This window comes from Dromiciops gliroides, chromosome 4, assembly GCF_019393635.1.
Source record: "Dromiciops gliroides isolate mDroGli1 chromosome 4, mDroGli1.pri, whole genome shotgun sequence".
Classification (NCBI taxonomy): domain Eukaryota; kingdom Metazoa; phylum Chordata; class Mammalia; order Microbiotheria; family Microbiotheriidae; genus Dromiciops; species Dromiciops gliroides.
Genome location: NC_057864.1, coordinates 142,454,028 through 142,474,692, shown reverse-complemented (window position 1 = coordinate 142,474,692; position 20,665 = coordinate 142,454,028). Strand labels below are relative to the sequence as shown.

Here is a 20,665-nt window from a genome sequence, read left to right as displayed (position 1 = left end):
TTACAATCTAATGGGATGTTATCTCATTAGAACCTTATAACAAGCCCTGTGAGAAAGGGGCTCTTAGTCCCATTTTCCTGATGAGGAAACTGAGGAGCAGAGAAGTCAAATGATTTGCCCAGGTTCACACTGCTAATACATGTTTGAGGTGGGCTTCAAACCTGGGGTCTCCTTGAGTCTCTAAAAATTGATTGAATTTATTTTTAATTTATGGGGTAAAATAAGCATTTCTATAACATTATATAATAAAAAATGATTGCACATGAAACTACAAGTCTATTATGTACACCTTGCTATTCCTTTTAAAATTAATATGAATTTCTGGTTTTTTCCCTTTTTCTGCCCTAAAGATAATGTTTCCTCCATTACTACTTGAGTATGAGATGAGGTATTATAATAAACATTTGAAATACTGTTCTCCCTCTGAATTATTCCAGGCATGTGGTATTGTTCTCCCCCCGCCCCCCTTCCTCATTTCAATTTAGATGGTTGTTTACCAGTTTTCTTTCCTGTGTATCTTGACGAGCTGTCAGGAGATGTAGTCTCTAGAGGTGCAGGCAGAGTTGAAGGGACCCTCATAGACATTCCAAGAGCCACAATCCATCACAAGAGAAATGACCATGTTCTTTCTGATGTAACTATGGCAGCTTGTTCTGAGCCATCAAGATTACCGTCAGGTACCTCCTCTACATTCAGGATGACTTCTATTAATGTTATGGGACTTCATAACGCAAACAGACCTATTTTAACAACCCCTGGGAGCCACTGGCTAAGTAGCATTTCTTTAGGAGGCACTAAGTGCAAATGGAGCATGAAAAGTGGGAATGGAGTAAAGCAGATGAAAGCCATCAGGGTTTTTTCCCTGCTCCCTTGAGGGAATGATTATCTCCTTTCAGAAATGAACTTCTCTAAATACCGGCTCTGCTGCACATGTCTCCTGCCTGGTTCATTGTTGTAAACACTGAGAAGAGTCCTTGCTCCATCCTCTGAGGTCCTGTAGATCCTTTCTTTAATTAGCATTAAACTGTATTGCAAAAGATTTAAAGTGGTCCCGAGACAGTGTCAGGACCCCAGCTGATGAGGAGGAAATTCTGTGGTAATCATGTGCTCTGGGATCCAGCATTTGAGAGGCAGAGTGATGTGGTGGCTAGAGTGCTGGCCTCAGCGTCAGAATCCATCCATCGACAAGCATTATATTAATTAAGTGCCTGCTCTCTGCCAGCATTGGGAGTAGGTGCACAAATAATGAAACATCCCCACTCACAAAGAGCTGAAGAGTCTAATGGGAGAGACAATAAGTATACATATAAACATAGCATGAACATAAAGTGGATAAAAACTGAGTAGTTAAATGCAAGAGAATTTGGGAGAGAGAGCACTCCCCATTGTATATACAGTGTGTTTCTAGAACTATGAAGAGAAGAGGAGGAAAAAGAACTAAAAGAGCTTATTTCCTGTGAGAGGGAATTTAACTATTTGGAGGAGAAATATGAAGATCCTTGAAATCTTAATAGTCTTTAACCATTTAATAATTTTGCCTAAATTGAAGAATTACTCTCTGAAGTAATCTTTTTTTGTGAGGGCTCAAGGTGGCTTTAACTGATCTTTTACACAGGTAAAATATGATAAATAATTGTGTCTATTTCATTATTGATTTCATTGTTAATAAGTTTTATATTCAGTAATTTCAGTGTTGAGTCATGGGAGATTAAGGGATTTAATAGAGATGAGTATTTACTGTTAGGAAAGAAAGTTTCTACAGTATATTAAATAAGATTTGATAAACTAGGGTATACCTTGAACCAGTTGATGAATTAGTGAGAAAGAGGTTGTAATTTTATTAATTAGAAAGAAAATATCCAAACACAGTCCTGGATTACCATTGAGTTGGGGATGATAAGATTACATATGGGAATCATTGAAGTAGCAGACTGAGGGGCATTATTCCAGTGAGGTTGGTAGACCTGTCCCCTGCCTCAAAATGATGACAGTTCTTCATGCTTCCCTTCCTCTTTTCCCTAATGGATCAGTTGCCAAATCCTGTGAGTCTTGATGTCATTGCTTATCTAACCCTTCTGCTTCATTCTCACCATGTTCCCTGTGTCCCCAACCAGGCATCACCTCATGCCTATGATAGCTTCCCCACATCCAGTTCAGTAGAGACACTTTTACTAGATTAATTTTCTTGTTAAGAAAATGTTCTTAGGGGCAGCTAGGTGGCGCAGTGGATAGAGCACCGGCCCTGGAGTCAGGAGTACCTGAGTTCAAATCCGGCCTCAGACACTTGACACTTACTAGCTGTGTGACCTTGGGCAAGTCACTTGACCCCAATTGCCTCACTAAAAAAAAAGAAAAAAAAAGAAAATGTTCTTTTTTATTAGCACTTAAATATCAAGAAACATGAACATTTCAGAATACAAAATAAGAAGAGGAGGACTACATCTGTCTGTAGAAGATGCACCACCAAACTGAAAGTTCCAGTCCCCAACCTTAATGGCTGCTTTACCTACTTCTTCATTTTCATTTCAGACTCATGACAAAGGAGGGAAGAAAGCCATCCAGACGGATGAATGGCGTAATGGCCCCATTGAGGAAAGACTGGAGTATGCCCTAGTTAAGGTACACTAGGAGAATAAAGCATCCCTGGGTTGGGAGGAAGTCCAAGTTGCTCATATACAAGGCCCAAAAGTCTGAGGGCAGTTTTCAGCTTTAAGAGGCAACTGGCCCTCAGACTTTGAGGACACCCTGTGTATAAGTGGTCTGCTCATTTGTGTGATCTTTGGTGGAAGAGTTTCTTGGTATTCAAGAAAAAGGAGCTAATTCAGGGAATCCATATGGAAATTCACAAGTTTTGTTGAACACTTTTTGTGCAAGGTGCTATGAGTACATTTGGTCCATAATTTTTGCAACTCTTAGCTATTATTTAATATTTCTCTGGCAGCAGAGAAATTTTTAAAAAGCCAATGCTGTTTGGTATTTTGTAGTCCTCCGCTTTTTTCTGCCAGGGACAGGGTTGATTTATAAGATCACAGAATTTTAGAATTGAAAGGGACCCCAGAGCTCATCCACACTGTCTTTTCCAAACCTCTTCATCCCTCCTCAAAACTCCCATGGCTCCCCTTTGCCCCAACCTTTCAATGGGAGATCCTTGCCTCATATTTTACAGGAAAAAACTGTAAGTTCTCTTTTCTCCCCCTTTCTCATCTCTTCTCACTCTGATGCCTTCTGACTCTTCTTCTTTCACCCCTTACTCCTTACCAAGGCTAACCCTCTGCTTTTAAAACCCCTTCACCTCTGTATTTCCCTATTACTGTAGAGAGCAACACCATGCTCTCATCCCTTAGGCTTGCAACTGAGGAGTTACCCTGTGTCCCTCATATCTCTCATCCCAATCTGTTGCCAAGACCTAAGGTTTCACCTCTGCAACAGCTCTCAAATAGACCCCTTTCTCTCCTCAGTCACTGCCACCACTCCAGTGGGGCCCTCATCACCTCATTCCTGGATTATTCCAGTAGCCTGCTGCTGGTGGGAGTGCCTGCTCCCCACTACAGGTCATCCTCCATTAAGCCGCCAAAATGATTTTCCTAAAGTGTAGGTCCAACCATGTCACTCCTCTACTCAGTAAATTCTAATACCTCCCTATTGTCTCCGGGATCAAATACAAACCATTCTATTTGGCATTCAAAGCCCTTTGTAGCTTAGCCCCCTCCTAGCTTTCCAATCTTGTTACACTTTACTCCTGCCATAAACTCTTTGATCCAATGACACCAGCCTCCTGGCTGTTTCAGGAGCAAGACCCTCGTCTCTTGACTCCTGACATTTTCTGTGGCTGTCCCTCATGTTTAGAATGATCTTTCTCCTTAACTAAGCCTTCTGACTTTCTTGGGATTTTAAGCAACTAAAATTCCACTTTCTGCAGGAAGCCTTCTTAATTCTAGTGTCTTTCTTCTGCTAATTATTTCCTATTTATCCTTTATGTAGCTTGCTTTGCATATATTGGTTTGCATGTTGTCTCCCTGATTAGACTGTAAGCTGGGGGCAGGGGAAGGTTTTTGCCTCATATCCCCCAGTGCTTAGCACTTAATTAAGTAGGCACTTAAAGTTTGGTTGATCTAATCAAATGTCATTTCCATAGAGAAGGAAATCTGTGTGGCCAGACTTGCCCAAGGTCACACAGATTAGACCAGAAAACTTGTCTCTCTCTCTCTCAGTCCTGTCTTTTGACCATTATGTTTTGATATCTCTTTTATTCCTGTGACATCTTTTTTTTTTGTTATACCATTGTAACAAACATTTATTTTATTTTCCATTTACATGTAAGGGTAGTTTTCAACATTCATTTTCATAAGATTTAGAGTTCCAAATTTTTCTCCCTCCCTCCCTTCCTTTCCTCCCCCCTCCACAAGATCACAATCAGGTTATACATGTACAATCCACAAGTGTTCTTTTTATCAGTTCTTTCTATGGGGGTACATAGTAAGCTTCCTCTTTAGTTCCTTGGGATTGTCTTGGATCATTGCACTGCTGAGAGTAGTTAAGTCATTCACAAATTCTCATTGAACAATACTGCTGTCACTATGCACAATGTCCTCCCAGCTCTGCTCACTTCACTATACATCAATGTTCATTAGTCTTTCCAGGTTTTGGGGTATCATCCTGTTTGTCATTTTCCTGTAGCACAAGACCATTCCACTACAATCATATAACACAGCTTTTTCCATCATTCCTCAATTAATGGACATTCCCTTGATTCTCAATTCTTAGCCTCCACCAAGAGTTGCTATAAATATTATTTGTACAATTTTTCCCCCTTTTCTCTTTTTCATGATTACTATTGTTAACTGTTTCCCTTCCATCCTATTTCCTTCCCCATGATATTTATTCTATTATCCATCTTCTTTCATCCTATCCCTCTTCAAAAGGCATTTGCTTCTGTCTGTCCCCTCCCCCACTCTGCCCTTCCTTCCTTTGCCCCTCTCTCTTTATCCCCTTCCCCATCTGTTTTCCTGAAGGGTTAGAGAGATTACTCTACCCAATTGAGTGTGTACATTATTCCCTCCTAGAGCCAATTCTAATGAGATTGAGGTCTTTCAGCCAATTTTGATGAGTGTTAGGCTCATTTACTGCCCAGATTAAATAGATTATTCCACCCAGTTGGGTGTGTGTGTGTTAGTCCTTCCTTGAGGCAGCTGTGATGAGTTTAAGATCTTTGAGCCTTTTCTGATGAGTGTAAAATTCATTTACTGCCCTGCTCCTCTCCCATCTCTTCCCCCACTCCATAAGCCTTTTCCTGTTACTTTCATGTAGGATTTCACTTTTGCCCTTCCCCCTCCTCCAGTGAATTTCCTTCACCCCTCAATTTAACCCTAAAGATGTTATCATCTAGCTAAGTGACACAGTGGACAAATCATCACCCCTAGACCCAAGGGGATCCCAGCCAAAACCTGGCTTCAGACACAAGACAGTCACCCATTGTACGACCCCAGGTATGTCCCCCAGCTCCAATTTTTTTACGGTTCTCTAGGGTCTTGTATTTGAAAGTCAAATTTGCCATTCAGTTCAGGTCTTTTCATCACAAATATCTGAAAGTCTTCTTTTTCATTAAAGTCCCATTTTTTTCCGCTGAAAGATAGTGCTGATTTTTGCTGGGTAGGCGATTCTTGGTTGTAATCCCATTTTCTTTGCCCTTTGTAATATCATATTCCATGCCCTCTGGTCCTTTAATGTAGAAGGTGCTAGATCTTGTGCTATCCTGACTGGGGCTCCACAGTACTTGAATTCTTTCTTTTTGGCAGCTTGCAATATTTTCTCCTTGACCTGAGAGCTGCGGAATTTGACTATAATATTCCTAGTTTTCCTTTTGGGATCTCTTTCTGGAGGTGATCGTTGGATTCTTTCAATTTCTATTTTAGCTTCTTCTTCTAGAATTTCAGGGCAATTTTCCCTGAGAATATCTTGGAAGATGGTGTTTAAGCTTTTTCCTTGATCATGGTTTTCAGGTAGACCCATAATTTTCAAATTATCTCTCCTGGACCTATTTTCCAGGTCAGCAGTTTTTTCCCAGAAGATAATTCACATTCCCCTCTATTTTTTTATTCATTTGGATTTGCTTTATTGTGTCTTGGTTTCTCATAAAGTCACTGGCTTCCATTTGTTCAATCCTAATTCTTAGGCAATTATTTTCATCAGAGAGCTTTTGTACCTCCTTTTCCATTTGACTTTTCAAGCGGTTGACTTTTTCCTCATGTCTTTCCTGCATCACCCTCATTTCTCTTTCCATTTTTTCTTCTACCTCTCTAACTTTATCTTCAAAGTCCTTTTTGAGCACCTCTATGGCCTGAGACCAGTTCGTATTTTTCTTGGAAGCTTTAGATATAGGGGCCCTGATGTTGACATCTTCCTGTGAGGGTGCCTCTTGGTCTTCCTTGTTACTGAAGAAACTTTCTATGGTCTTCACCTTTCTCTGTTGGCTCATCTTGCCTTTCTTTTACTACACTTTTAGCTCCTTAAAGTGGGGCACTGTTTCAAGGCTGCAGTATCCCAAGCTTAAGACATCCCAGGTGGTATGATTTAGGAAGGATCAGGTTCTTCCCTCCCCTGGCCTGTTTCCTGGTTCTAGATGACTCCAGACCAACTTGCTAATCAACCAGCTTTGTGTGTTGTGGTTGTTAGCGCTGACGAGCATGTGCCCCTCCCCCACCTGAGCCACTGCTACTCGAGCCTACCTCCTGGTTCTCAGTAGGGATGTAAAATCCAAGTTCTGCCTCAGCACCAGCATAGACCCCTATAGTCTCTCCCCTGCTCATAGCTCAGCCCACTCACCAGACTGTGAGCTTAGTTCCAGACGACACTGGCGCTTCAGCTGATTCAGAGGCTCGGGGGGTCTCCTTCTCTGGTGAGGACTTCCTGGGACTGGATCTGTGTCAGGGTGACTGTGGGGTTGGGCCCGGCTCCTGTATCAGCACAGCAGCTCCCTCCTTCTGACCTTCCAAGCTGTTCTTGGTTAGAAGATGATTTCAGTACATTCTTCTGTGAGTTTTGCTACTCCAGGCATTTTCCTATGGCGTTATTTGGATGTTTTTTGGAGCAATCGTGTCATGAGTTCGGGAGCTCACTGCCTTTCCTCAGCCATCTTGGCTCCACCCCAGAAGTCCCCTGTACATGACATCTTGTGTCTTGTACTTGGGTAACTTTGGCCTTGGCACTCTTGATCCAGGTCCTGCTTTGCTCTTTACTCCCTGTCCGCCCTGAGTCCCTTAACCCCTCTCAGTTTCCCAGCCTATGAGATTTTGGTAGGAAAGCTTCTTCACATCAAAGTTGTCAGAAATTTAAAGTCTTTAAGGCTACTTCGGTTTGTTGTTTTTGGTTACAATTTGTATTTTGGTATTTAAGTCTTCAGAGAACCTTTGGTAGAACTGAATTTTCAAATATCATTGTTAAAACTGTTGAATTTCTATTTCCGGCAGGCTGTGTTTCTGCATTGTTTTTCTTCTTTCAGGGCATTGAAAAATATATTGTAGAGGACACTGAGGAAGCAAGACTGGACAAGGACAAATATCCCCGACCCTTGAACATAATTGAAGGGCCGTTGATGAATGGCATGAAAGTAGTTGGTGATCTCTTTGGTGCTGGAAAGATGTTTCTTCCTCAGGTTGGCAAAAGAATTGGGGGTGGAGGTGGGGGCAGATGCTGGTAGAAATCTTTACATTGGTTCCATTTCCTTATCTTATGATTTAAGACTTACTCTAGAACAACTTGTCAATCCATCTGTTAAGGACCTACTATGTGTGGTGCTGTGGTGTGAACTGGAGATAGAAAGACCCAAATGAAACCATCTCTGTCCCCAGGGAACTTAACAGTATTTTAGGAGAGACATATATAATTGTGTGTGTCTGTGTGTCTGTGTGACTGTGTGTGTGTGTGTGTGTGTGTGTGTGTGTGTGTGTGTGTGTGAGAGAGAGAGAGAGAGAGAGAGAAGGAGAGGGTTTACACACACACATATATCTACATACTCATATTTGTATAGATTGAGAATACATACAAAAGAAATATAAGGTAAATGTTTATAGAGGCATGTGGGAAAGACACTAGAGGTTTGGTGGATCAGGAGAAGCTTCACGTGGGTTTTTGATCTGAACTTTGAAGGAACCAAGGGATTCTGATCCATAGAAATAAGGAGGGCTTGCATTCCAGGTGTGAGGCTGTGTAAAGGCATTTGTTATTTCTCAGCATTTGTTTTTTCTCAGGGTTTAACTTAAATTGGGAACTCAGGGAATTAAAGATATTTCCTTCCCCCTGTCCCCTCCACGTGTGGAGGAGTGCCTGGAAAATCTGCCTTTTTGTAAGATTTGGAGTTCAGAGGTCACTTGAGAATACTCTTTTTTCTGTACCCACTTCCCTTTTCCCCCTCCACCCTGAAAGAAAACAAAGTCTCAAATCTCCTTTTAATACCTGCTCCATAGTATAGATGTCTAATTTAGTCTGCTGATGCTGTGACATCCCAGGATGATCTATTTAAAACAAATAGGCTCCATGAGAGCCTGAATGCATTAAATGTTTTGTGTTTTCTTTCCCCTGTGAATAACAGTAATTCTTGGGCTTAATTCTCAACAACTGCTGAAGTGGGGGTAGAATCACTCAGTATTTATTGAGTGCCTGCTGCATACCAGGCACTGTGCTATGCTCTGGGGGGCATACCAAGAAGTACAAGGCATGCTTTTGCTCAGGGGAGAAATACACGCAAAAAATAAAATATTGAGGAAAAGGATATCATCAAGCAAGGTGTGATCTGTTGCCTGATAAAGGATATTTGACTCATTTCAACAAATGTTTATTAGGGGCCTGATCATCTCTACCTCCTGGCTTTTCCAGCTTCCTTCACATCCCAGCTAAAGCCTCACTTCCAATTGTTTGTACACAGTTACTTGCACTACACTGTGAGCTCCTTGAAGGCAGGAGCTGTCTTTTGCCTTTCTTTGTAACCCCAGAGCTTAGCATAGTGCCTGGCACATAGTAGGTACTTAATAAATGTTGACTGACTAAGGGTACTGAGACACAATTTTCCTTACTTTAAGGGCATACAAAAGTAAGTAAACGCAAAATATAGGATAGAGAATAGGTGCTAAACCTATAATTTCATAAGAACATAGGTTTTCTAGATGTAGAACTTTCCTCTGCCAATATGAAGTGCCATTTCTCTACAACTTATAATTTGGAGTGACCTAGAGAAGAGGTGTCCAATACATGGACCACAACACTCCCGAGTGTGGCCTGAACCAGTTAAATGTAGTTGAGAAATATTGAACAAAATAAATAAAACTACAATATGATAGATAATATAAAATATAAGACTAAGTCACTAATATATGGCCATAAGGATCCTTATGTATGGCTTAGTGGCCACCCCCCCCCCTTCCACTTCTCTGAGTAGTGATAAATGAAGTCAGGGAAGACTTCTTGTAGGAGGAAGCACTTGAACTGATTGAAGGAAGTTGGTGAAGTCTACAGAAGAGAACAAAGGAGGAAAAACAGAATTCGGAAGATATATCATTAAGGGCTAGGGTTGTCTGGGAGAGTTTTACCAAAATTATACTTGAGCTGATAACCCTTGGAGGATGGGTAGGATTTGGATAGGTAAAGAGAAGAGAGAAAGAGAACAGCATGAGCAAAAGTGTGGAGGTAGGAAAGCACAAAACTACTTTTTTGGCTTTCAGTTCTCTGTCCTCCCATGTTTGACCTTATCAACTATTTCCACTTTGCTAACTACCTTGGTCTCTCTGTACTGAAAGCTCATTGTTTTGTCATGTGATTGTTAAAGTGGATAGCTCACTGTGCCTAGAGTCAGGAAGACCTCAGCTTAAATTAGATTTCAAGCACTTACTAGCTGTGTGACCCTGGTAGGTCATTTGGAAGACCTGAGTTCAAATCTGACCTCAAGCACTTACTAGTTGTGTGGCCCTTGGCAGACCATTTAACTCTCTCAGCCTTGGTTTCCTCATCTTCAAAATGGGAATAATAATAATAATACTTCCTTTCAAGGGCTGTTTTGATGATAAAATGAGATAATATTTGTAAAGTATTATATAAATATTAGCTATTTATTATATGTCCTGAAATATCCACAAAACAAACGGGTAAATAATTATCTGATTATTTTTGTTTTTCCAGGTAATAAAGTCAGCCCGTGTTATGAAGAAAGCAGTTGGCTACCTTATTCCTTTCATGGAAAAAGAAAGAGAGGAAAAAAGGGCTCTTACTGGGAGTGTGGAAGAAGAGGCAAGTCACTGTATGCCTGATCATTGATGACCCTTTGGAGGGTTGGCCTGGAAGAGAGCCTGTTGGGTTGGGGACAGATGGTGTTGCTTTTGGGTTTTGCTGAGATCAACATCTGAGATGAAGTGCAAGGGAAATAAGTAGAGAATCCCTCTAGAGGCAGCTGGTAATACAATGGATGGAGCTCTGGACCTGGAGTCAGGGAGACACTCAACTTGTGTGATCCTAGGCAAGTCACTTAACTTCTGTCTGCCTCATTTTTCTCAACTGTAAAATGGGGATAGTAATAGCACCTTCCTTGCTGGGTTATTTATATTGTGCTCAGCACAATACCTGGCACTTAATAAATGCTTTTTCCTGAGCTCACTGATAGTGTACCTATTTGAGATACAAGCTTGGCACTGAATACTATTACTACTGCTGCTACTAAAAGCACTACCACCACTCCTCCTCCTCCTCCTCCTCCTCCTCTTCCTCCTCCTTTTACTCCTCCTACTCTCACTACCACCACTACCGATCATAGAATTTACAGTTGTTATCTCACTTACTTCTATAATTCTATGAGGTAGTTGCTATTATGATACCCATTTTATAGATGGGGAAACTAAAGTAGACAGATATTAAGTGACTTGCCCAGGGTCACACACCTAGTCAATGTCTAAGACCAGATTTGAACTCAGTTCCTTGTGACCCCAGTTTCAACACTGTATCCAAAGTGCCACTTACCTGCTACCTACTCTATGAGACAATGCTTTTATTGGGATTTGAGGGTACAGTTGCTAGGTGTGGAACAGAGATTTCTGTCTGAACTCAGCTGGTTTCCATGACGATTGAACCCATGACATTGACTTTATCCTCTATTCAGGTATATTAATGGACTAGGGAGAGATCTCTTGATTAGTTCCATCTATAATTAGAGATGAGGTGGTGCTGGACTTTCTTTGGGTCAACTTATCTAGGTTCCTCTTTCTTCATAAATGAGTCTTTTTGTTCTACCGTTGTATTAAATAGATTTTCATCCTAATGTTGGACTAAAATGCATGATCTCTTCCAAATACCCAATTATTTGATTTATACCTGCAGGACCCTTACCAAGGCACCATTGTGTTGGCAACTGTCAAAGGAGATGTGCATGACATAGGCAAGAACATTGTAGGTGTAGTACTGGGCTGTAATAATTTCAGGTAAGAGTTTTATGGTCTCTATCTTGACTCCTTTCCTGTTTAAGTAGTCATTTAGGCAATAAACACTTAGTAAGCACCTACTATGTGCTAAGCTTTGGGGATACAAAAAAATGCAAAAGACAGTCCCTGCCCTCAAGGAGCTTAAATTGTTTAAAGATTCAAGAGATTTTTGCCAGTGTTTAAGGGAACAGAGGGATGGTTAGGAATTAAAACATTTAGTCAGCATGACCAAATGGCAAGTTATATAGATAGGTCCTGTCTATTTCTTTCACCCAGTGATTACAGGTGCCTTTTAAAAATTTATTAATAGGCTTTATTTTTGTAAATTTTATTTTATTTTCAGTTCCAAATTGAAAAGGCAAGCAAAACGAAATCCATTATCAACATGTATACTTATGAAAAACAAATTCCTTTAGAAGTTATGTTGAGAGAGAGAGAGAGAGAGAGAGAGAGAGAGAGAGAGAGAGAGAGAGAGAGAGAGAGAGAGAGAGAATGGGAAGAAGGGAGGGAGAGGAATACCATACTAGACTAGACCAGACCAGCTTGGATCTGCCCTCTGAGTCCATCCACTCTCTATGTGAACGTGGATAGCATGTTCCATCATGAGTCCTTTAGAATTGTGGTTGGTTGTTGTGTTGATCAGAGTTCCCAAAGGCTTTCACACTTGATTGTTTCTCACATCCTATTCCTTTTCCCCACCAGATTCAAAGGATTTTTCAGTGCCATGAAGTTATATTGAATTTCAGTCCTGTATTTGTCAGTAAAAAGGGTTACATTTAGATGGAAAGACTGGAATTGTCTTTGTAGAGTGACTCTACGGTACCACATACAATTAAATGCTTTAAAAAATTTACCATGATGAGGCTAATTTTTTGGACTGACATATACAAGGTGAAGTCACATTGTAACAAATGCCATTGTAAAGAGGATTCATCCATAACAGAATGATTTCTACAATCTAATAGATGGCCTTTAATGATAGGCCCTTGTTAATCTGATTACAATGGATTCTTTATAATGAATGATCCAGTATAATTCTGTTTCAGCATTCTTGTCTACATAAGAGTAAATCTTAATCAGAAACTTTTACTTTCTTTACACTGTAGTTATTGAGAGCAGAGTTGGATTTTTATAATTTTTAGTTTTTTTTCACAAAATAACTAATTTTGGTTACATGAAATTGAAAAGCTTTTTCACAAGGAAAAGAATATGTGATTGAATGGGAAGAAAACTTTGTCTGATAAAAGCATCTCTAATGAAGGTTTGCTGTATAAGATATGTAGACAACTGACAGAAATATGCAAGACCAAAAGCCATTCCCCAATAGAGGAGTGGTCAGTCAGTCAATAAGCATGTATTAAGTGCCTACTTTGTTCTGGGAACCTTGCTAAGCTTTGGGGATTCAAAGAAAGGCAAAAGACAGCCAGTCTCTGCAAGGAAGAAACATTTTTCAAAAGAATTACAAGCAGGGCAGCTAGGTGGCGCAGTGGATAGAGCACCGGCCCTGGAGTCAGGAGTACCTGAGTTCAAATCCGGCCTCAGACACTTAACACTTTTAGCTGTGTGACCCTGGGCAAGTCACTTAATCCCAATAGCCTCACTAAAAAAAAAAAAAAAAGAATTACAAGCTATTAACACCTATCTGAAAGAATGCTTCAGATTATCTTCAGTAAGAGAAATGCAAAGAAAAACAACCCTGAACTTTCTCCTTACACTCCAGTAAATTCTTTACCACATGTTCTTTCACTGTGATGAGAGGGAGCACCAACCTACCTTCACCACTAAGTCCTAAAAATAATCTTGTCCTCATAGTGAATATTCACCCAACAGCACCACTGGGAAGGCCAGGGGCATTTGTTATAATGGGCTCTTACATAGATTAGAAATATCCTTCACACTTTAGGGGTAAGATGTTTAATGCCCAGATCTCTTTTGAGAATGTTACTTCTCAGTGCCCTATTGCTATTGATTTCTGTTAGCATTCTTTTCTTCTAATTCCCATGAAGCTAAGGCAGGAGTTTGATTGTAATTAAACTCACCAAATACTTGTTATTGAGATGTTATCCTGTGCTATCCTGTTGTATTTGGTCATTGCTAATATTAGTCAGGAGTTGAGAAGATTGAGTTTGGGAGTGTATTGTTTTTTATATGAAGATATTTGAAAAAAATGACACTTTCCAGAGTATCCCTCTCTTTTAAAAGTACAAAATATTAACAGTTGTGATGAGTTACTAATTTAAGCCAGAGTTTTGGCTAGCACATTCTGTGTGAAAAATTTCTCTATTTTCTACATATTGAGATTTTTGTCTTTTTCCCTGTCATGGAGAAAACTTTGTGGTGGAACCTTTAGATTTTCTTTTAAAAGGCAGGAAACCCTGTCTCTTTCCTTATAGTCCAACTTGCCCAGTGGCTCATGGTTTATTACTTAATTATTTGGACCATATGGCTGAGTCACATCATATCAAGGTAGCAGCACACCTAAATTGCAGAAGCAGGAAGTAGAAGAAAGCAGCCTCTTAACTGCTGAAACTTTGGAATTAAAGTTAAGCACAGTAAATGTTGGGCATCAAAATAGGAATTTGGAGGTTGGGCTGAGTTTGGAGGAGAGTGGCCCACATCCACCCATTGTCTTAGGAATGTATCCTACTTTATCTATCTTCTGTGATAATTCGACGTGTTCCATCATGGTCTGTGCCTTGTACAGACTTTTTATAGGTATCCACTCCAGAAATCTCTCGAGAGTTTAGTTCTGAATTAAAAAAGGAATGTGAAGCCTCCTAGTTATTTCTGAATGATTAATTTTAAAATGACTTTTTTTTCACCCTCTCTGATGCTTATCTTTGTAATGTTGTTAGGATACTTAACCTTCCCAGGCCTCAGTTTCCTTATCTTTTGAGGGGTTCAATTGGGTAGTCTCTGTTTTCTTCCAGATCTAAATCTATGAACATGGTTTTTTTTTTACAATTTTTCATATTTGTTTTATTTTGATATTTCCTTTTGACTTTCATGTAGCCAAATGAGAGACTTGAGTTGAGAGGAAGAAGAGACTGAAGAATATGAGGAAGGCTGCATAAGGGGGGAGGAAGGGAAATTTGAGGAGAGATGTTAGGCAAAAATGAGAAGGGGAAAAGTGGTCAGAAGAAATCAGCAAATGCGTGCTCTGTGTCAGGCATGGTGCCAGGCTGTGACATACAGATTTAAACAATAGTATCATCCCTATGCTCAAGGACAGAAGGTGAGAAAGTGGTGGGGAAAGAGATTTGAGAAATGACATTGGGGCCTAGGAAATCTCTCTCCAATGCCCTCATTTTTATTCATCTCTTGTAGCTGAACTTTGGAGTTATTTACCCCATCAAGGAGTAGGGCTAGACATAGGGACTAACCCTGTGATTTCATTGGTCTGTGGAACTCTTAGAAGAGGAGACATCCTCTTGTCAATGTGCATCACCTGATCTGCAGTTTATGGTTTTAGAGAACCCTTAGAAGTTCTGAGGCTTGTCCAGGGTGACATAGCCAGTATAGGTCCGAGGCTGGACTCCAAGCCAGGTCTGTTTTTGAAGCTAGCTTTCTATCCATGCTGCCTTGAGGAATATTTTTTGTTGTTGTTCTTTTAAAATTGATTTTTATTCTCAACTTCACAAATACCAAATAATATACATAGTAGTAGAACAGAAAAAATAATATTTTACATTAAGCTGCTGATCTTTGTCACATACGGCTTGTTTTTCTAAGTATATAAGTTCAGCCTATATCTTTCGAAGCTGTCCTGTTTTTCTTTTCTTTCTGGTTTTCCTTCCATTCTCTTCTCTGTATTAAAAAAAAAAAGCCTTTGTGATCTCTTTTCCCTCTCCCTCTTTTTCTCCCTCTCTCCCTTCTCTTACTCTCCTCCACTCCTTCTTTTCCCTGTCCTCTATTTTTCTTTTCCTTGGGAGGCAATTGTGGTTAAGTGACTTGCCCATGGTCATACAGCTAGTATGTGTTTGAGGCCAGATTTGAACTCAGGTTCTTCTGACTCTAGGGCTGATACTCTATTCACTGTGTCATCTAGCTGCCCCTCTCTTCTGTTTTCTATCAGCTGCCTTTCCTGTGTCAGTCTTCATTGTTGAACCAAGAATTCAGATAATCGAAGTTTTATTAATTGGACCCAAACTGCTTATGTAGTGCCAGATCATTGCTTTTGTACACACCAATACTTAATTGCTAGAATCTGAATATTCCACAGGTACTGAAAAGAGGCATTAATTCAGTTCAGAGGTTCCCCATTCCTTACACTGACTTCAGGAAGGTCTTCTCAAATTAGTGATTCCTTCATGAATTGAGAATCTTTTGGCTTTGAGCTGTTTGGTTATAAAGCTTATGAATGGAGCCCGCCCCTCCTCAAACTCTTCTTACATCAGGGAACGTCCAGGGACATGCATATTTATAGCACAGCAGTACTTAATGGGCTCAATTAAAAATGTTAGCTTCACTTTTGTCTCTAGCATTTTCTCATTAATTTTCACAAATCTCCTTTTTCTGCTATAGGGTTATTGATTTAGGAGTCATGACTCCCTGCGATAAGATATTGAGAGCTGCTATTGACAACAAAGCAGGTATGGTACAGCTGTCAGTACTTGCAGGCCTATTTATTAAATGGCCGTCCATCTGTCAGTGAATGGTAATGTTCTTCCAGATGTGTGATCCATGGGGGATTTACAAGTGAAACCATTAAAGAACTCATTATCTGATGGGACTGTCCCAGGTGGTAGTGAGTTTGATTGCATTTTAGAAGTGGAGTTTTGGAAAGCAGGTTAAGATTCACTGCAACCTGAGGTCCTGGAAGGATCCAAACCTTTCTAGATTAAGTGTGTGATAGCAAATTTTTGTTGTGTATAATTTTGATGAAGTACTTTCATATCTGCATAATTATGAACTAGACTTGTATGCTATTGGATGGTTGCCCAAAACAATCTCTGCTGTAATAGTTAAAAATCTCAGGTTGAATTTGCAACCATGATGAAAAGGTGGTGAAAATTCAGCTTTTAGAAAAGCTTCCTAGGACAACCTTTTCTTCTGCTATAAGAATTTCTTGTTGGGTCTAGTGGATTTGATCAGAAGATGGTTTATAAGATGGTCCCTTTTCTATTTCGTCCCTCATTCCCTCCTCTTTTTAAAATAGATATAATTGGCCTGTCAGGACTCATCACTCCCTCTCTGGATGAAATGATTTTTGTTGCCAAGGAAATGGAGAGATTAGATATAAAGATTCCTTTGTTGATTGGAGGAGCAACCACTTCCAGGTAAGTCAGATAAGCAGAAGAATGACGTTCATTAAAGTGTTCTTAAATGCCAGTGTTTGAAAGCACAAGATAAAACTAGGGTCTCCTTCTTATGGTGAGTATAGATTTGTTAGTCGTATATATACATGGAACTTCTCTTTCTCAACTTTGAAACTAGAGCATTGAGGACTCTCATGAATTTCCTCTGGATTATGTTGTTTCTCTGTCCTTGGAGAAAAAGTGCTTTTCTGTTTTTCCTGGGACTCCTTGTTTATTAATAAGTCTCTGAGATGAGTGTCAGGGTCCTTGCTTCTATTAAAATTAAAATTCAGTTCACCATCTCTTGAGCACCTAACTAGGACCATAGATTTAGAGCTAGAAAGGACTTCTATGTTCAGCCAGTTCAGGGCAGGGGTTAACTTTTCTTGTGTCATGTCTCACTTTAGGACTCTGATGATACTTTCTCCAAACAATGATTTTTAAAAAATATTAATTGAAGGACATGCTAAATTTCAGTCACAGGTTAGTGAAAACAAAGATGTATTTTTCCCCTTATCCAAGTTCCAGGACCCCAGGTTAAGTGCCTTGGCTGTTTTCTAACCTCTTTGATCAACAGATGAAGAAATTGTTGCCCAGGGCTATTAAGTGACTTGCCCACAGTCACACAGGCAATAAGTGGCAGAACCAGGATTTGATTATACTCTTTTGACTCCATGTCCAGCTTACGTTGCCCATACCACATGACTATAATGTGCTAAGTAGTATGAATGTTTATAGAGATGACTAGGTCACGGTCCCTACCCTCAGATTATAATCTGGTAGGGAAGAGATGACTCATACACAAATAATTATAATGCATATAATAATGTAGAAAGAAGCACCCAAGGCAGGTATTAAAGGATGTAAAGGAAATACAGAGTGGGATGGTAATACAGGAGGGAGAGGGAAGGGAGAGAGAAAGAGATCATTTTTGACTAAATGGATCATGGAAGAGGACATATCTGAGTAGAGGTCTGAAGAATTAGTATGATCTTGATCAGCAGAGATGGGGAGAAAGGCATTCTAGGCAGTGGGAACAGCATGGATAAAAGCACAAAGGAAGGAAAATGCCTGGGTCTTTCAGGAATGCTGAATGGTTCAGTGTGTCTGCATGGGGTCAGCATGCAGTGTGTGGCGGGCATACAAGGAGGGAGAAGGAGCTAATGTTAGAAATACCCCCATCTTTAAGGAGTTTGAATTCCATGCGAAGTGATCATTCTTTAAGCATTAGTAAGTGGCTCAAGGCTTTTGAATGGGAATTGGATCAGATCAGATCTTGTGCTTGAGGAAAATTGACCTGGCAGCAGTGTATAGGCTAAATTGGAGAAGGCAGAGACTACAGACAGAGTAACTAGTTAAGAGGGTCCATATAATGAGTTATGAAGCCTGAGCTAGGATTGTGATTGTAGGAATGGGAACAACAGGCCACCTGCTAGAGAATGTTTAGAGAAAGAATGGATTGGGTGGCATTGGATTGGTCACCAAGGACAGCACTTGTCCTGTTCACAGAAACAGGAAAATTAGAAGGAGGAGTGAAGTTAAGGATGAGGAAAGATGATGATGGGTTTTGTTTTGGACAATTTAAATTACCAGGGGGTGCCCAGGTAGAGATGCCCTGTGTCTGATATGTAGAAATAGCAGGATGGGACTCAGAATAAAGGACAGGACCACAGATATAGGAATAGTCTGCATAGGCATGTTGGTTGAATGGATGGCATCACCAGCACAACAGTATATATAAAGACAGAAGAAAAGAGGACCAACTTGGGGTGGGGGTGGGGAATACTCACATTGAGGAGGTGGATAGAGATAGAGAACTAAACAAAGTAGTAGATTAGCTAGGGTTAGGAAATGGGATTGCTCATAGAGGTAGTAGGAGAGCCAGAAAAATTATATCAGGGATGCCAAAAGAGGCAAGAATCAAGAAAGAGGAGGTTGTCAACAATGAATCATGATCACAGTGAGTACTAGATATAATGATGTTTGGTAGAGATGGTTTTGTGTGAATGATGCCTAACTATTTATCTGTAGGTTTTTTCTTTATTCTCTTGTGGTAAACATACAGTTCTTTGTAGCAGCAAACAAGGCAGGCAGAGCTACAGTGATACATCCCTTTTGATCTCACCATCCTTTTGGTGTTTCATAAATAAAAAGATAATATAACCCCTGTCTCGCAGTGATTAAAAAGCCACTTTTTCTGTTACAAATGTCACTGTATGTTAAGACCACTCTAGTCTGAATACATTATTTTATTTAAAGATTGTTTTAAAATTCTGAACTTAAACACCCAAAAATGAACATTTTCATATGCAAAGTAGACCCAAAAAAAGGATTATGTAGGAAAATGTGAATCTATGTTAATGCACAGCTTGCTTTTTTTTTTAAAAAAAGGGTGCTGAGGGGCAGCTAGGTGGCGCAGTGGATAGAGCACTGGCCCTGGAGTCAGGAGGACCTGAGTTCAAATCCGGCCTCAGACACTTGATACGTACTAGCTGTGTGACCCTGGGCAAGTCACTTAACCCCAATTGCCTCACCCAAAAAAAGAAAAAAAGGGTGCTGATCTATGTTTCCTTCAGTTTTCTTTTATGCATTAAAAAAATGTTTCAGTGAACCTCTATTCTTTCATTTTCTCCTTTTTGGGCACTATCATTGATAATGCCTGGTTCACTACTAAATTCACTCTCTCCCCTTACCCCCCAAAGAAAAAAAGAAAAACACAGTCCTTCTAACAAATAAACATAGTTGAGCAAAATAAACCTACACATTTGCCAGGTTCAAAAATGTATGTCTTGACAGGCATGGTGGTGAGTGCCTGTAATTCCTGTTCATGGGGGAAGCTGAGACTGGTGAAGAGCTTTGAGTTCAGGAGTTCTTAGCTTCAATAAGACTAAAGCCAGTTGAGTGTTTGCATTAAACTCAGTACCAGTATGGTGAACTCTGGGAGTGGTAGGCCACCGTGCTGCATAAAGAAAGGCAAACTGTCCTAGGTCAGAAAAAGAGTAGATTGAAGTTTCTGTGCTAGTTAGTACTGATATCTGGCCCATGAGTAACCAATATACTTCCTTCCCAGGTGAGATAGGGTGATCCAGTCCCCTCCTCTCCCCCAAATGTATGTCTTATTCTGTACCTCTCTATCAGGAGATTAATGTGATGCATCTTCTGTTCTCTGAAGTCCCGATTGGTCATTGCATTGAATAGAGTTCTTAAGTGTTTCAAAATTGTTTTTCTTTATGGTTTGTTCTCTTTCTGCTCATTGACTGCATCAGTTCATATAAGTTTTCCTGGGTTTCTCTGGAACTGCCCTTATAGTAATTTATTATAGTTCAGTAATACTCCATCACATTCAAATGCCACAATTTGTTCAGCCATTCTCCAGTTTTTAGGAACTCCCTTAGCATCTGGTTCTTTGGTGTAACAAGAGTTGTTATAAATATTTTTTGTTCATATTAGTTCTTTTCCTCTTTCTTTGATCTTGTTGGGGGTAGAGGCCTAATTGTGGTATCATTGGGTCAAAAAATAGCTTAGTGAATTGGGTGACATAGTCTCAAATTGGTTTCCAGAAGGGCTTTCCAGTTCACAGGTCTACCAACAGTACACTCATGAGCAATGGGCTTACTCCAGCTAAGCAATCAAGTTATTAGCTGCCATACTTTGATGATTCAAGAGTTTTGAATTGTTATATTACATTATATCACTTGGTTACTTTTTTTTTTTTCCAAGAAGACTTCAGAGTCTTCTTGAGGTTGAGTGGTGGAATCACTCTCAAGGGATATAACCATCCTTCGGTTAGAGAAGGTTTTGCTTAACCTGACAATGAACAATTGGCCTTAGAGCATGAGTCTTCATTGACTTAATAAGGTTTAACATAAGATTAGCTTTTTAGAGAGTTCCTGAATTGTAGTCAGAGCTGGA

The 20,665-nt window shown here is 40.0% G+C and overlaps 1 protein-coding gene across 1 annotated transcript in view; it reads left to right on the top strand.

Moving 5' to 3' along the window:
- Nucleotides 1–20,665, top strand: part of MTR (5-methyltetrahydrofolate-homocysteine methyltransferase) — a 127,435-nt gene that overhangs the window by 73,807 nt on the left and 32,963 nt on the right. The window contains exons 20-25 of the mRNA XM_043962581.1: nt 2,530–2,619; nt 7,499–7,651; nt 10,168–10,275; nt 11,356–11,456; nt 15,981–16,048; nt 16,615–16,735. Coding sequence (XP_043818516.1) covers nt 2,530–2,619; nt 7,499–7,651; nt 10,168–10,275; nt 11,356–11,456; nt 15,981–16,048; nt 16,615–16,735 — 641 coding nt within the window. The remainder of the gene's footprint in view (nt 1–2,529; nt 2,620–7,498; nt 7,652–10,167; nt 10,276–11,355; nt 11,457–15,980; nt 16,049–16,614; nt 16,736–20,665) is intronic.